We start from the raw sequence: 15,567 nt of genomic DNA on the forward strand, positions 1-15,567 counted from the left end.
TGTTGCATGTTAAATGGAGAAAATAATTGATAAGAATAGAAACTGGGATGGAGAGTTGAAGTCTGGGAAGGGAACCAGTCAATTAACTGAAGAAGAGTGTGACACAATGGATCCTCGATTTCAACAAAAACAGAGTAAATAAGTCTTGGTTCTTCATCAACACCAGTCACCAAGAAATTTAAGAAATAAATTCAGTTAAGTATTTCTTCCATATTTCTACCAGCCAACATATCAAATAAGTAGACAAAATATAAGAAAAATTACCTCAGCTAAGTAAGTGACCAGGTTAAAGGTGATATCTGAGAATGCATCGTGGAGGTATCGGCAAACTACATTAATCCAATTTGCACTGTCCCGTGAATAACTGTGTGTGCTATAAAGGCTCATCATGTGAGCCAGGTTGGAGAGTGTGGCTGTCTTTTCTTCTGCACAGACCTAAGATGAAAACAATACATAATTCAACAACAAAAACAGGATAGGTACAGGCTTATTTTATTGCTTGGAAACTTTGTTATCTGAATACAATGCTACAGTGTCCATGATTTCAGCTTTGTCATATTGCTGCTGCAAAAAAGCGGAGATAAAAACATACTTTAAAAATATTGTTGTAACATTTCTGCTATAATCCTAGGGTACATGACTTCCAAACGGGTACCCTGAGTTTGTAGGAAAATAAAAATATTTATTAGCATTTAGGTTTCATTTCCACAACATGTATTACTTTTTCAAAATTAATGACAAAATATACTTCAACATCAGCACTCCTTTCAGCACCTTAAACATTCAGTCCACTACCCCAGCCAATCCCTAATGCAATCTGGTTGCAGTCTGTACAATCTACAAGATGCACTACAATAACCCACCAAGAATCTTGCACTAGCAACTTCTACCTTTAATGTCTAGAAGAACAAGGGCAGTAGACGCATGGGGACACCACCACCTGCAAGTTCCCCTTTAAGTCACACACCAATCTGACTTGGAAATACATAGCTATTCTTTCATTGTCTGTGGGTCAAAATCCTGGTTCACCACCACCTTCTCAAGAGCAATTAGGGATGGACAATAAATGCTAGCTTAGCCAGTGTTGCCCAATTCTCATGAATGAATAAAAAAAACTTCCCATCTGGGTGGTTGGAAATAAGAATTGTTCCACCACGTCAAAAAAATCCAGCAACCAGTCCAGCCAGTATTAAAAAAGAAATCAAAATCTTGCCAATGATTCAACATCTTTGACTAGATGACGGGCATTTAGCACAATTTTTCTGTGGTTTGCTCTTAGTCTGAAGTCAATTCAAATGATCTGATAATTCAAATAAATATGGTGCAAGAAAGTCCTCCCATCGAGAAAAGTTAAGAAGCAATTTACCATCTTGGTTTGGCAATTTTGCAATGTAATGTGTCACCAACAGGAAATAAACCACTAAATATTTCACAAAATGAATGAATTTTACATTGTTCATCTTGCAAACAGCTCAGTTTTTGAACATTTGCAATTCAATATTTGTTTTGACATATCATCGTGCTTCTTAGGGCTAGATTCTATTAAGCACAGGTGCTGGGAGCTTTGCAGTGGGGGGCTAGGGGTAGTGCTGGCAGGGTGTCGTTAGCATGTGGGGAACCCATAAATATGTAAAGTGCATCTGTCAGTAGATTTTTAACTTATTTGTTAGAAGTTAGAAATATGCCATAGATCTTTAATATACATAAAAGATTGGAAATCAACTTGCTGTAGGTAGAGGCTTTAAAGTTGTACTTTACCAGAAATGAAACTAGAGAAAGTGCTAAAAATAAGTTTCTAATAGTGAAAAAGCAACAGGGCAAATACATAAAGGAGTAACCATACGACAAAGCTATGTTAAGGAATTTCATTCTGTAAACCTCCTTGCTAAAATGCATAAGTTAATTAGTGAGAGAACTTTTTTTGTATTCATTCCCATTCATGAGATGTGCACATTGCTGACTAGGCCAGCATTTATTGTTCAACTCTAATTGCCCTCAAGAAAGTGGTGGTGAGCTGCCTTCTTGAATCGCAGCAGTCCATGTGGTGCAGGTACACCCACACTGCTGTCAGGGAGGGAGTTCCAGGATTTTGACCCAGTGACAGTGAAAGAATGGCAATATATTACCAAGTCAGGATGATGAGTGGCTTGGAGGGGAACTTCCAGCTGGTGGTGTTCCCATGCATCTGCTGTCCTTGCCTTTTGAGGTGGTGGTGGTTGTAGATTTGGAAGGAGCCTTGGTGAATTCCTGCAGTGCATTTTGTAGATGGTGCACACTGCTGCCACTGTGCGTCGATGGTGGAGGGAGTGAATGTTTGTGGATGGGGTGCCAACCAAGCGGTTGCTTTGTCTGGATGGTGTCAAGCTTCTTTAGTGTTGTTGGAGCAGCACTCATGCAGGCAAGTGCAGAGTATTCCAGCTACAGAGCTTAGATCTGATCCATTGGTTATGGAATTGCTTAGTTCTGTCTATCACTTGCTGGTAACGCTGTTTGTCACGCAAGTTGTCCTGTGTTATAGCTTTACCAGGTTGACACCTCATTTTTAGGTATGCCTGGTGCAGCTCCTGGCATGCCCTCCTGCATTCTTCGTTGAACCAGGGTTGATCCCCGGCTTGGTGGTAATGGTAGAATGGGGGATATGCCAGGCCATGAGGTTACAGCTTGTGGTTGAGAACAATTCTGTTGCTGCTGATGGCCCACAACGCCTCATGGTTGCCCAGTCTTGAGTTGAAATTTATCCCACTTAACAAGGTGGTAGTGCCACACAACATGGAGGGTATCCTCATTGTGAAGGCGAGTTGTCGTCTCCACAAGGACAGTGCGGTGGTCACTCCTACTGATACTGTCATGGACAGATGCATCTGCAGCAGGCAGGTTGGTGAGGATGAGGTCAAGTACATTTTTCCCTCTTGCTGGGTCCCTCGCCACCTGCTGCAGAACCTGTTTAGCAGCTATGTCCTTTAGGACTCCACCAGCTCGGTCAGCAGTGGGGCTACCAAGGCACCCTTGGTGATGGACATTAATGTCTTCTACCCAGAGTACATTCTGTGCCCTTGCCACCCTCAGTGTTTCCTCTAAGTGGTATTCAACATGTTCAACATGGAAGGGTAGTGATTCATCAGCTGACAGGTCGGGAGGGGGTGGGGTGGCAGAGTACATGGTAATCAACAGGAGGCTTCCTTGCTCATTTTTGACCTGATGCCATGAGACTTCACAGGGTCCAGAGTCGATGTTAAGGAGTCCCAGTGCAACTCCTTCCTTGCTGCATGCCACTACACCACTGTGCCACCACCTTCGCTGGTGATGGTGGTGTCTGGGAGATTAGCTGTAAAGTATGATGCCGTGAGTATGACTATGTCAGGCTGTTGCTTGACTAGTCTGTGGGACAGCTCTCCCAATTTTAGCTCAAGGCCCCAAATGCTAGTAAGGAGGATATAGCAAGGTTGACAGGGCTGAGTTTGCTGTTGTTGTTTCTGGCCTAGGTTGATTCCGTTCTGTCCGGTTTCATTCCTTATAGACTTTCTAGCGATTGTGATACAACTGAATGGCTGCGGGTCCGGAGTCACATGTAGGCCAGCTCAGGTAAAAATGGCGGATTTCCTTCCCTAAAGGGCATTAGTGTACCAGTTGGGTTTTTACAACAATTAACAATGGTTTCATGGTCATCATTAGACCTTTAATTCCGGAATTCATTTTATTTTTAAAATTTTTTAAAAATTCACTCATGGGATGTGAGCATCGCTGGCTAGGCCAGCATTTATTACCCATCCCTAATTGCCCTTGTTCAGAGGGGCATTTAAGAGTCAACCACATTGCTGTGGGTATGGAGTCACATGTAGGCCATACCAGGTAAGGACAGCAGATTTCCTTCCCTAAAGGACACTAGTGAACCAGATGGGTTTTAATGATAATCGGCAATGGTTTCATGGTCATCATTAGACTTCTTAATTCCAGATTTTTATTGAATTAAAATTCCACCATCTGCCGTGACAAGAATTGAACCTGGGTCCCCAGAGCATTATCCTGGGTCTGTGGATTACTAGTCCAGCGACAATGCCACCATACCATCACCTCCCTTAAATTCAAATTCTACCATCTACCGTGGTGGAATTCAGACCTGGAGCATTAGCCTGGGCCTCTGGATTACTAGTCCAGTGACAATACTACTACGCCATTTCCTCCCCCTAGAGAATAGAATAAGAGGCACATCGGTGAACATAAATAGACCACCATTTGGCCCCTTGAGTGTACTTCACCATTCAATACAATCCTGGTTGATCATCGACCTCAACTCTGTTTTCCTGCCTACTTCCCATATCCCTTGATTCCTGAGTGACCAAAAATCTGTCTCTCCCAGCTTTAAATATATTCAATGATGGAGCACACACTACCCTCTGAAGTACAGAATTCTAAAGATTTGCAACCCTTTGAGTGAAGAAATATCTCCTTATATCAGTCCTAAATGATCTGTCCCTTGACCAGAGGTTGTGCCCCTATGTTCTAGGTTTCCAAGCCAGAGGAAACAACCGCACAGCGTAGCTTGTCAAGTCCTTTATATGTTTCAATTAGATAATTTTTCATTCTTCTAAACTACAAAGAGTATAGGACCAATTTACTAACTTATTATCATGAGACAACCCTCTCACCCAGGAACCAATCTAGTGAACCTTCACTGAACCAACTCCAAGCCAAGCCAAGCATGGATAAGGAGACCAAAACTGTGTACAGTTCTCTAGGTGTGGTCTCACCAAAGCTCAAAACTATTGTAGCATGACTTCCTTATTCTTGTACTTCAGTCACTTTATCATAAAGGACAACATGCCATTACGGAGAGGTGGTGGCATAGTGGTATTATCACTGGACTAGTATTCCAGACCCAGGGAAATGCTCTGGGGACCATGGTTCGAATCCCACCATAAATTCAATAAAAATCTGGAATAAAAGTTTGATGATGATGATGAAACCATTGCTGATTGTCATAAAAACCCATCTAGTTCACTAATGTCCTTTAGGGAAGGAAATCTGCTGTCCTCACCTGGTCTGGCCTACACATGACTCCAGACCCACAGCAATGTGGTTGACTCTTAATTGCCCTTGCCCAGAGGGCATTTAGGAATGTGTTCCTCTTATAATACACCCAAGTCTCTCTGAACAAAACATCAACACGTAAAAGTTTCACGCCTTTTAAAAAATATTCTGTTTTACGATTCTTACTACCAAAATGAATAACCTCATATCTCTTTGCAGTTTCTTTGTGGCCTCCTCACAGGCTACATCCTCTCCTAAGTTTCTATGATCAGCAAATTTAGTTTACTCTTGATAGCTTGTCAAGATTCATCTATAGATTGTAAAAGGCTAAGGTCCCAGCACTGGTCCTTCTGGCGCTCCGCTAGTTACAGACTGCCACCTTGAAAATGTCCCGGTTATCTGTACTTTCTTTTTCCTGTCCATTAACTAATCATCCATCCATGTTAATATTTCACTGCCAACTGCAAGAGCGTTTACCTTATGTCTTAACCTTTTATGTGGCACCTTATTGAATGCCTTTTGGAAATCCAAGTATACTACATCTATTGGTTCCCCTTTATTCACCTTACTAGTTACATCCTCAAAACACTAATAAATTTGACAAACATGATTTCCCTTCTGTAAAACCATGTTGACTTCATCTAATCTTACTCTGATTTTCTAAGTACATTGTTAAGACTTCCTTAATAATAGATTCCAGAATTTTCCTGACGACTGAAGTCAGGCTAACTGAATCATCCTATATTTCAATAGTTTAATAAGAGATTAGAGCAGTTAATATGGATGGCTGGTTTTGTGAACAACTCTAAGCATAACTAACTGCTAACAAGCAAATATGAACTATGAGCCTTGAAAGTAAGATGGTTTGTCTTGAGAGGGTTGCGAAGCCGATGATAGGAAATAACACTGGATGGTATAAGGGAAGCAAGTCCTTAGCATGCTGTAAAAGGATGGTTAGTTAAGAACATAAATTGTGTGGAAAGGTTGTAGGAACCCCTGAATGGTGGAGGATAACAAAGATATTCCATTGTTTAGGCAAAAAACTCAAAATACCATTGGGTTTCCTATATAAAGGAGAACCTTTCTAGGAAATGAGATTTTGTCAATATGGATCCCAGGTCCATCCCTGAAAAAGGGTGTAAAGGAAAAGCTTTTGAAAGAACTTAATTCAGCAAATGGTGAAAAGGGGAACTCTTGAGACTGGGTCCATGCTGATTTAAGTCTAACACTCTTGGGAAGTAAAAGGAAAACTTCAAGAAACAGCAAGGCGCTGAACAAGCAAAGAAGAGCTCTTCACGTGTGTCAGCCAGCCTACCCGACCTGAACCAGGACTTGCTAGTCACGATTGTTTCTTTTTGCTGCATAACCACAGCTTTACTGTATATCATCCAATCTCGTGTCATCGGCAAACTTAAATTACTCTTGGCATTTTTGTCCAGATTAGTCTCTGGATTGTAATTTAAACTCTGATTAAACATATCATACCCACCGCATTGATTGTAGTCGATCCTGAATGGGATACCTTATACATGCATTATCATTTTACTTCTGAGTTTTCGCCCAGTCAGTGGAGGTGATATAGGCTCGTATGATGCGATCTTAACTCCAGCATTTAAAGGGACAATCCAGACATGCACATTGTGCGATGCCAACATGTCTGCCAACTTAAATGGCTTGATAGATATCTTAGCCTTGTTCTTACAGGTCTGCACTGATCAGTATCAAAATCTTCTCCAGTACAGTGGTAATTCAAGAGCAGCTGGTCTATGACAGATGATGGTGAAAGGCATCAAGGAAGTGGGGACTCCACCCAAAGCATTTCCATTTCTCACCAACAGCCTACCTCTCAGTCAGTAGCACACATGCCGTCTTGTCTCCTGGTGGCCGAGATGCAGTTGATGAAGAGGCCTTCACGGGTTTCAGAATCCAGGGAATGTTGGACAAAGGCATCTCGACTGTGAGAACAAAGATCTGAACAGCCTGCCCTTAGCTCTGCTAAAGCCACACAGGTTGTAGCACTTGGGGCAGCAGGAAAAAGACTTTGGTTTTGTAATTGCAGGGGGTAAGCATATCAGTCCGAGAAACTGTTTTGGTAAGTTTTTGTTTTTATTTTTGTTATTATTTTTCACCACTTTTATTCTTGGGCGATAGATGGTAAGTGACCTTCAAAATTGTTTGAAGGTGAATGTAAGGACCTGGATTAATGGTGGCCAATGGGCAGATATTCAAGGGGTAGCTGGTTGAATGACTGCTGTGTGATAGTGACATTGATTGGGAGGTGGGGGGTAGTGGTGGTGAGGGGGGTGTGGTGGCTGGAGGAGTAGGCAGATTGCCATTTCAATTCCTTGTGACACAGGTCTACTGGTGCAGCTTCTGTGAACTCTGCATTAGTAAGGTTAATCCTGACATCCCAGGAGCAACTGAGGGCGCATTGCTCTCATCATCCTCCTCCGAATCATCTGAGGAAGGAGTGTCTTCACCTTGTTCCTCCTGCAGGCCCAAGCCTCACTGTTGCAGAGTGCAAAAAAAAACTATTTTTGATACCGCAGCTGGTGCATACTGAAAGGGTCTCCAGGTCTGTTCAGGTGCCAGCAAGCCAATGACCTATTCAATCAAGTAGTGATATAGCATTCATTGTAACTCTGGTGGACTTTCGCACTCCAGTTTCTGACAGGATATCCAAGTTTGCAGTGGGTAACCTTTGTTGCTCAACAGCCACTTGTTACATTTGCTTCTAGGTTCAAAGAGATCAGGAAGCTTGAACTGTTCAAGAATGAAACCGTCATGCCCAGGAATCTTGAGCACACCTGCGTAAACACCTTTTTGTAGCTGCACACCAGCTGCATTTGATGGAGTAGAAGCCCTTGTGGTTGACAAAGACTCCTGGTTGTTCTGGCAAGGTGGGGGTGGTGGTGTGCAGGTTGCCATGTGAATGCAACTGATGAATCTCTGCACCTGTGGGAAGTCAGCCAGAGCAGCAAAACCGAGTATCAGATTGTTTGCCAGGGCCAGCAACTATGTGATCTTCAACTGTGTTCATCCCAGAACAAACAGACACTCAGTTCTGCTGTCATCAGTCATCTGTCTTATGCATTTGTGGGCAGCTGACCAGATATGTCTGGGGCGGAGCCCTGCAAAGATTAAGTAGCAAAAAATATTATTGGTGGTGGTGGTGGTTTTGAGATTCACTGGTAATGCATGGCTTCTGGGCCATTGAGCCAGTAGGTTTTCTTCTAGGAGGCTGCTACCACCTGATGTGACATCTTGAGCCTCCTGAGGCACTGGTGTTCAGACAAGAAGAAGAAAACTCAGCCACTGCCTGTACACCCTGTTTCATGGGTTTTGCCTCCCAGTGAGCTGTGGCTTTCTGGTCTTCTCCTCGCTGCACTTGCCCTTCTTATTTTGAAGCCACACGTCTGTGAGCAACAGGATGCTGCGGGTCCTGTTGTTGGTCATCTTGGTCCTCATCTGAGGTCCAATTCAAGTCAGCATAAGTCACTGTCATCGGCTGTCCTTTGATTTGAGGATAACATCTACTCAGGGTAGCAAGTTTTTGCTATGGATCTACATGTGACTAAACAGGCAGGTTCTTGACCTGTGGATTTTTGGGCACATGGGGCAGGATGTCCCACAAGATAGGGGGATCCAGGGTGCAGGATTCACTTCTTTTTCTTTCCTTCTCTGCCATTGCTCTGTTTCATCATTAAGGCTTTTGGACTCAAGGCATGATGTAGCAAGCTCCTCCCAGCTGTTAATGTCAATGCTGCTGCACTTCAAGGAGAGCTTCAGAGTGTGAAGATGGATGTTATTATTTTAATATTTTGTGAATATGGTGGCATTCTATAAAGAAGGCTGTGTGCGTGTATGTGTGTGTGTCTGTGTGCGTGTGTGCGCGCGCGTGTGTGTGGTTAATTAAACTGGGGAAAGGTTAGTAAAGACAGCTTGTCTGTGGGAACTGAGAGATGAAAAGTAAAGATGCTAGGTGCATGAATTCGTAATTCAGCTGTTAAATTTCAAAGGGGGAGTTTAGAAGTGACAAGGAACTTAAACAATTTACGAAGTTTTTACAAGTAAACAAGGGAAGGCTATTAAATTTTATTTGATCCAGAAGTGGAAAATAGGAAAGCATGTAAGATTTTTATATTTTGGAAAAGTTGAGTTCAAAGAGGTGCTTAGGATAAAGGGATCTAAGATGAAAGGGGGGAAAAGATATTTAAGGAAAGATGTTGCGCTGAGTTGTGTGGCTGTCTGGGAGAGATGTCCTGAGGCCAGATCTACACTGGAAAAACATGTTGTGAATTTGAAGCAGCTGTCAAGTTTTCAAGCCAGAGAAGTCTTTGGTTTCAGAAAGCAGTCCGTTTCTGAACCTTTCTTTTGGATTTCCACAGCAGAGTGGGAGTGTTTGAGGAGTTATGTGGTATACTTTTACTAAAGTAATGTTACTGGATTTTTATGGTTAAAAATCTGTGTGTTGCCAAGTGGTTTACTTGTGTGTACTTATCAAGTGGGTTTTTAGGGGATGTTCTGTAAAACAGTTTTAACTGTGTGCTTATTTTTCTTTTCTTCTTGTTAATAAATCTTGTAATTTTAAAATCCTCAAACTGTTACTGGGATTCTATGCTTCTGGGATGAGTAGTTATTTCCCTCGTTTTCAAAATACAAAAAAAAAGGTTATGATCAATAAGATAAGTTTCCCTCAGGGACTTGGCTTGCTCAGCAAATAACACCAGCTGTGGTACTAAATTTGGGGGCTCTTTGTGGGATTTAAAATTCCTTGATTGAATTGGGGCTTGTGAAACTAAAGGATACGAGTACAGGGAGAGTACTGAACTCAGGAGTTTTGTGTTGAAGGATCTTAAAGTGGTTGGACTACAAAATGGCTTTGGCAGTTGCTGAGACTTTTCTGAAAGTGAAAGATGTAACTGTGGAGTATTTGAAACCTCTGACTAAATGAGAGTGTTAGTAAATGAAGTTAGCAAATGCAGGTAGAAATAAAAGCAGAATTTTGTAAAGCTGGTATGGTTAAAGTGCTTATTCAGCATTTAAAGACACCTGAAACTAGTGTGTCACAGCTAGAGATAGTAAGACTTCAATTACAAATAAAACAGCTTGATAAGGAAAGGGAGAGAGAAAGGCAGAAGTTTGAACTTGAAAAAGAAATGGAACTGAAAAGGCGAATTGGAAGAAAAAGAACAAAAAAGCGAAAGGAGGAAACTTGAATTAGAAAGAAAGAAGAAAAAGAAGCAAAAGGAGATTACAAGAAATATAAATAAAAAAGCTTGCATGGGAAAAAGAGCAGGAAAAGGAAACAAAGATTGTAGGAAATAGAAATGCGAAACGTTGAACTTCAGAGAGAGAACTTAGCAACCGAGGAAAGAGATAGATAACTTCAAAGGGAGAAAAAAGCCAGACAGAATGAACTGTCTAACGTGAAACTTGGAATAAAGGAGGAAAGAGATTGTGATTCAGATAGTGACTTTGATTCCTTTGAGGGAATTTAATTTAGCTAAAAAATCTTCGGTTAGTGCCTTAATTTAGAGGATGGAATTGAAAAATATTTCTTCACTTCATTTCTTAAGATAGCTATGAAATTGAATTGGCCAAGAGATGCTTGGACTATAATGTTAGTGTTTTGAGAAGTACAGCAATGAATGTGCATGCTAGCTTATCAGAGGAGCAATCTGCAGACCTCGAGGTAGTTAAAAGCGCAATACTGAATGCTTATGAGCTTGTCCCTGAAGCTTATCAGTTGAAGTTTAGGACTGTAAGTAAGAGACCTAATCAAACATTTGTAGAGTTTGCAAGAGACAAAGAAGTTCTCTGGGATCAATGGTTTAGGGCATTGAAGTTAGATAAGACTTTTGAAAATGTAAGAAAAATTATGATTATGGGAGAATTTAGAAATAGTATCCCAATAGCTATCAAGACATAGTTAGATAAACAATGAAGTAAAAAGATCATGGAAGCTGCTGTTTTAGCCAATACTTAATTTCACACAGACAGTTGAGTGTAGGAAAGGGATTATATGGGGGTCAGCAAGCAAAATGGAGGTATAGAAAACTTAGTGATGGTAAGAATGTTAGTTACAAGGAGCCAGCTGAAGGATGCCGGTCCATTAAAGATGAAAAGGTAGAAGGCAAAGATGAAGGAAGAAAAGTAATGTATTACCCTTGTAACAAGGCTGGACATACAAGATCAAAAAATTGGGAACCGATTGCAGTGATTGGAACGCAGGAAAGTTCTGTGAGTAAAAGTGCTGTGGGCTCGGAGACCCAAAGTGCAAGACAGGTAGCTTTTGTACAGGTGAAAAAAGAGTCAGTATTTGCCAGAGGTGGGAATGTGTTCACAACCTTCCCAAGGAAGTCCTGAAGGGCAAGTTACACAGGTGTTTAAAGATTGTTTGTGAAGGGAAAGTATACTTATGTTTTCCAGTAAGAGCAGGGAAGACTGTTAAGATCACACTGTTGAGAAATACAGGGGCTAGCCAGTCATTAATGTTATGGGATAGTGCCATCTGCTGTCCAGAAGGGCTGTTGCAGTAAAAAGTATTAGAATTCACGGAGGGTTCAAGCCTATTTCATTATATTAAATAAATTTGGAGTGATTTGAAAGCAGGAGAAGTGATGTTGGAGTGGTGGAGAAATTGCCCATTGCAGGGTGTTCAATTTATTCTAGGGAATGACATAGCTGGATCTCAAATATTCACTATACATACTGCAGTCGAGGACCCTGTTGAGATGCAAACAACAGAGGTTTTATGGAAAGAGCATCTTGGGTCTTTTCCAGATTGTGTGGTGACAGGTCACAGACACACAAACTTAACAGGAAGCGAAAGAATCTAAAAGAAAAGGGGAGGATGCTGAACCTCAGTTGACTGGGTCAATCCTTGAACAGTTTACTCAAGAAGAGAGGATTAGAGAGAATGAGATTGAGGTGTTTATTTCATTAAAGTTAGTGGAGATATAGCAGCAGGATCCAGACTTAAAACAGTTATACCAGGCAGCTTATTCTGAAACTGGGGCAAGATGGGCAATAAATGCTGGCTGAGTCAGCGAAGCCCATATCCCATGAATGAATAAAAAAAAAATACATTCCAGTGTGTTGATACTTTAAAGACAATGTGTTAATGAGGAAATGGAGACTGCCTCATGTTCCAGCAGATGAAAAGTGGGTGATAGTGCACTAAGTAGTGAAATCATTTGGGTATCGAAATGAAATTTTAAAAGTGGCTCATGAAATCCCAAGGGCTGGACATTTGGCAATTAGGAAAATTCAATCTGAGATACAAAAACACTTCTATTGGTCTGGACTAGATAAAAATGTAGTTAAATTCTGTCAAACATGCCACACATGTCAATTGTGAGGAAAACCTCAAGCATTAATTAAACCTGCACCTTTAATTCCAATTCCAGCATTTGAGGAATCTTTTAACAGGGTCTTGATTGATTATGTAGGAGCTCTCCCTAAGACTAAAAATGGAAATCAGTATTTACTGACAATCATGGATGTGTCCATAACAGTAGAGTAAGGCTATGATTGGAGCACATAGTTAAGACTATCCACATGATTGAGATCAAGGAATGCCATTTCTGTTGTTTTTTTTAATAGGGACCCCCTAATGAGTCAACAGGGTTCAGTCCTTCCGAGTTTACTTATGGTCGTGAAGTAAGGGGACCACTCAAACTGATTCAGGAGAAATTAGGAGGTCAGAGTTTTGAAACAACTCTCCTGTATTATGTACTACAGATTGAAAAGAGGCTGAGTGAGGTAAACTATGGAGTAAGTACACCAGGCAGAAGAAAGAGTCAATGAGTGTGCCATGTAAACATGCTAAAAAGGTACTTTGACAGCGAGGACATGCCATAGTGGTATTGCCACTGGACCAGTGATCCAGGGTAATACTCTGGGGACCCAGGTTTGAATCCCACCACGGCAGATGATGAAATTTGAATCCAACAAAAATATAGATGACGACCATGAAAAACCATTGCTGATCATTGTAAAAACCCATTTGGTTCACTACTGTCCTTTAGGGAAGGAAATCTGCCATCCTTAGCTGGTCTGGCCGATATGTGACTCCACACACACAGCAATGTGGTTGACTCTTTTATGTCATCTGAAAGGCATTTCTCAAGGGAAATTAGAGATGGGCAATAAACGCTGGCCTAGCCAGTGATGCCCACATCCCATGAGCGAATAAAAGAGAGATATTGGTAGTGGTAAGGAGGAAACAGAAATTACAGATTCTGAAATTTACCTTTCTCAGATTAAACTGGACAATAAGTACTTAAGAATCTAAATGTGATCTTAATTATCTTCCAGAAAACTGTCAATGTGAGAGCTGTTGCAATCACACAAAGCAATTTTTGGAAATAGACTAGGGAAGACAAATTTGGCTTTGCATGAAGCTCATGTGAGAGATTCAATTTCAATAAGACAACACCCATATAGATTAAATCCAATAAAATTGGCTTAAATGTGGAAAGAAATTGAATTTATGCTTCAAAATATCATAAGCACCCAGTCACAATAATTGGTTTCACCCATTGTAATGGTGCCAAAACCGGATGGATCACAAAGATTGTGTATTGATTGCCACAAAGTAAATACAGTAACAAAGGCAGATTCATATTCTATTCCATGATTGGAGGATTATATTGAGAAAGTGGGACAGTCAACGTTCATCACAAAAATTGATTTACTGCAAGGATACTGGCAAATATCCTTATTGGAAAGGGCAAAAGAGATATCAGCTTTTGTGATGCCGGATGGTTTATATCAATGCAAAGTAATGCCCTTTGGTACGAAAAATGTACCAGCAACATTTCAGAGATCAACAAACAAAGTGATTGAAGGACTGAGCAATTGTACTGTTTATAATAATAACTTAGTGGTATTCAGTCAAACCTGAGGGGAACATCTATGACATTTAGTGGAACTGTTTGACAGACTACAGGAAGCCAATTTGGTTGTAAATTTGGCTAAAAGTGAACTTGTGAAAGCAAAAGGTACTTATTTAGGCTACACTATTGGACATGGTTAAGTGGCCGCATGAGATACAAAATCTCTTGTAGAATCTATTGTAGAATTCCAGTGCCTATAACGAAATGGGAAGTTTTGAGAATTCTGCCATGAGTGGATTTTATCGGAAATTTGTGCTAAATTTCAGCAGTGTCGTTACTCCACTGACTGAATTTTAAAAAACAGGAGATTCCAATGGACACAGGAATGACAGACTGCATTTGGCAGCATCTGATTATACAAAGCATTTTAAAATGTCCGTTGATGCTAGTGTGTGGGCGTTGGTGCTGTGTTGCTACAGAAGATGAACTGAGACTTGAGAAACCAGTGTGCTATTTCCCCCAAAGCTGAATGCGCATTAGAAAGAACATTCAACTATAAAAAAAGAGACTTTTAGTTTTAGCTTTACAACATTTTGAAGTGCATGTTGCAAACAATTCTTCAGAAACAGTTATGTATACTGACCACAATCCTTTGACGTTTATGGAAAAATTTCGAGATAAAAATGCCAGACTGTTCTGGTGGAGTTTGTTATTGCAACCTTCCAATACTAAAACTATGCATGTGGCTGGACAAGAGAATTTAATTGCTGAAGCACTGTCAAGAGCTTAAATTCAAAAAGACTTGGATGTTGGGAAATTGGAATGACTTTATTCTACAAAAGAATTGTATGTATTTTCATGGTTGATGCATGTACACCATAATGATTTTTTTTGTTTAGCTAAGTACAGTAAGTGATATGAAATAGGTTGAGAAAATGAAAACACCTTTTTGAAACATGACGCTTCTTTTTTTTCGTTGAGGGAGGTGTGAAGACAGATGTTATTATTTTAATATTTTGGGAATATGGCATTCCGTAAAAAAGGCTGTGTATCTGTATGTCCACGATTAATTAAACTGGCAAGGTTAGCAAAGACAGCTTGTCTGTGGGTACTGAGAAAGGTAAAGGTGATAGATGCATGCATTTGTAATGAGCGGTTATGATGAAGCTGAATGTTAGAGTAAATAAGTTGGGTTTTAAAATGTGCTTTAGGTGAGAGGTAGGGACTTGATTTTTCAGCTGTTAAATTTCAATGGGGAGTTCATAAGTGACAAGGGACTTTTACAACTTAAAGGTTTCATAAGTAAACAAGGGAAGGGTGATTATATTTTATTTGACTCGAAAGCAGAGGTAATAGGAAAAAGTGAAAGATTGTTATAATTTGGATAAGTTGAGTTCAAAGACATGCTTAGGACAATGGAATCTAAGATGAAAGGGGGAAAAAGATATTTAAGGAAAGATGTTGAGCTGAGCTGTGTGGCTGCGTGGGTTTACTAGATTGCATTTTTGGTCTTTTGGATTTCCTCAGCAGGGTGGAAGAGAGTGAGAAGTCATGTGGCACACCTTTGCTAAAGTAACAGCAGTTATTGCCATGGGTAATATTACTAGATCTTTATGGTGAAAAATCTATAAGGGAGCTGTTGCCAAGTGGTTTACTTGTGTTCTTAGCAAGTAGGTTTTTTGGAGCATGTTTTGTA

General features: G+C 40.6%; 1 protein-coding gene across 12 annotated transcripts in view; it reads right to left on the reverse strand.

Annotated features, from left to right (window-relative positions):
- The window catches only part of fryl (furry homolog, like), a 634,639-nt gene that overhangs the window by 114,986 nt on the left and 504,086 nt on the right, over positions 1-15,567 (reverse strand). For all 12 annotated transcript variants that reach the window (XM_041198439.1, XM_041198448.1, XM_041198467.1 and 9 more), the window contains one exon: positions 265-435. In XM_041198439.1, the coding sequence (XP_041054373.1) occupies positions 265-435 (171 nt within the window). The remainder of the gene's footprint in view (positions 1-264; positions 436-15,567) is intronic.

The sequence above is a fragment of the Carcharodon carcharias genome, chromosome 1 (assembly GCF_017639515.1).
Source record: "Carcharodon carcharias isolate sCarCar2 chromosome 1, sCarCar2.pri, whole genome shotgun sequence".
Lineage (NCBI taxonomy): Eukaryota > Metazoa > Chordata > Chondrichthyes > Lamniformes > Lamnidae > Carcharodon > Carcharodon carcharias.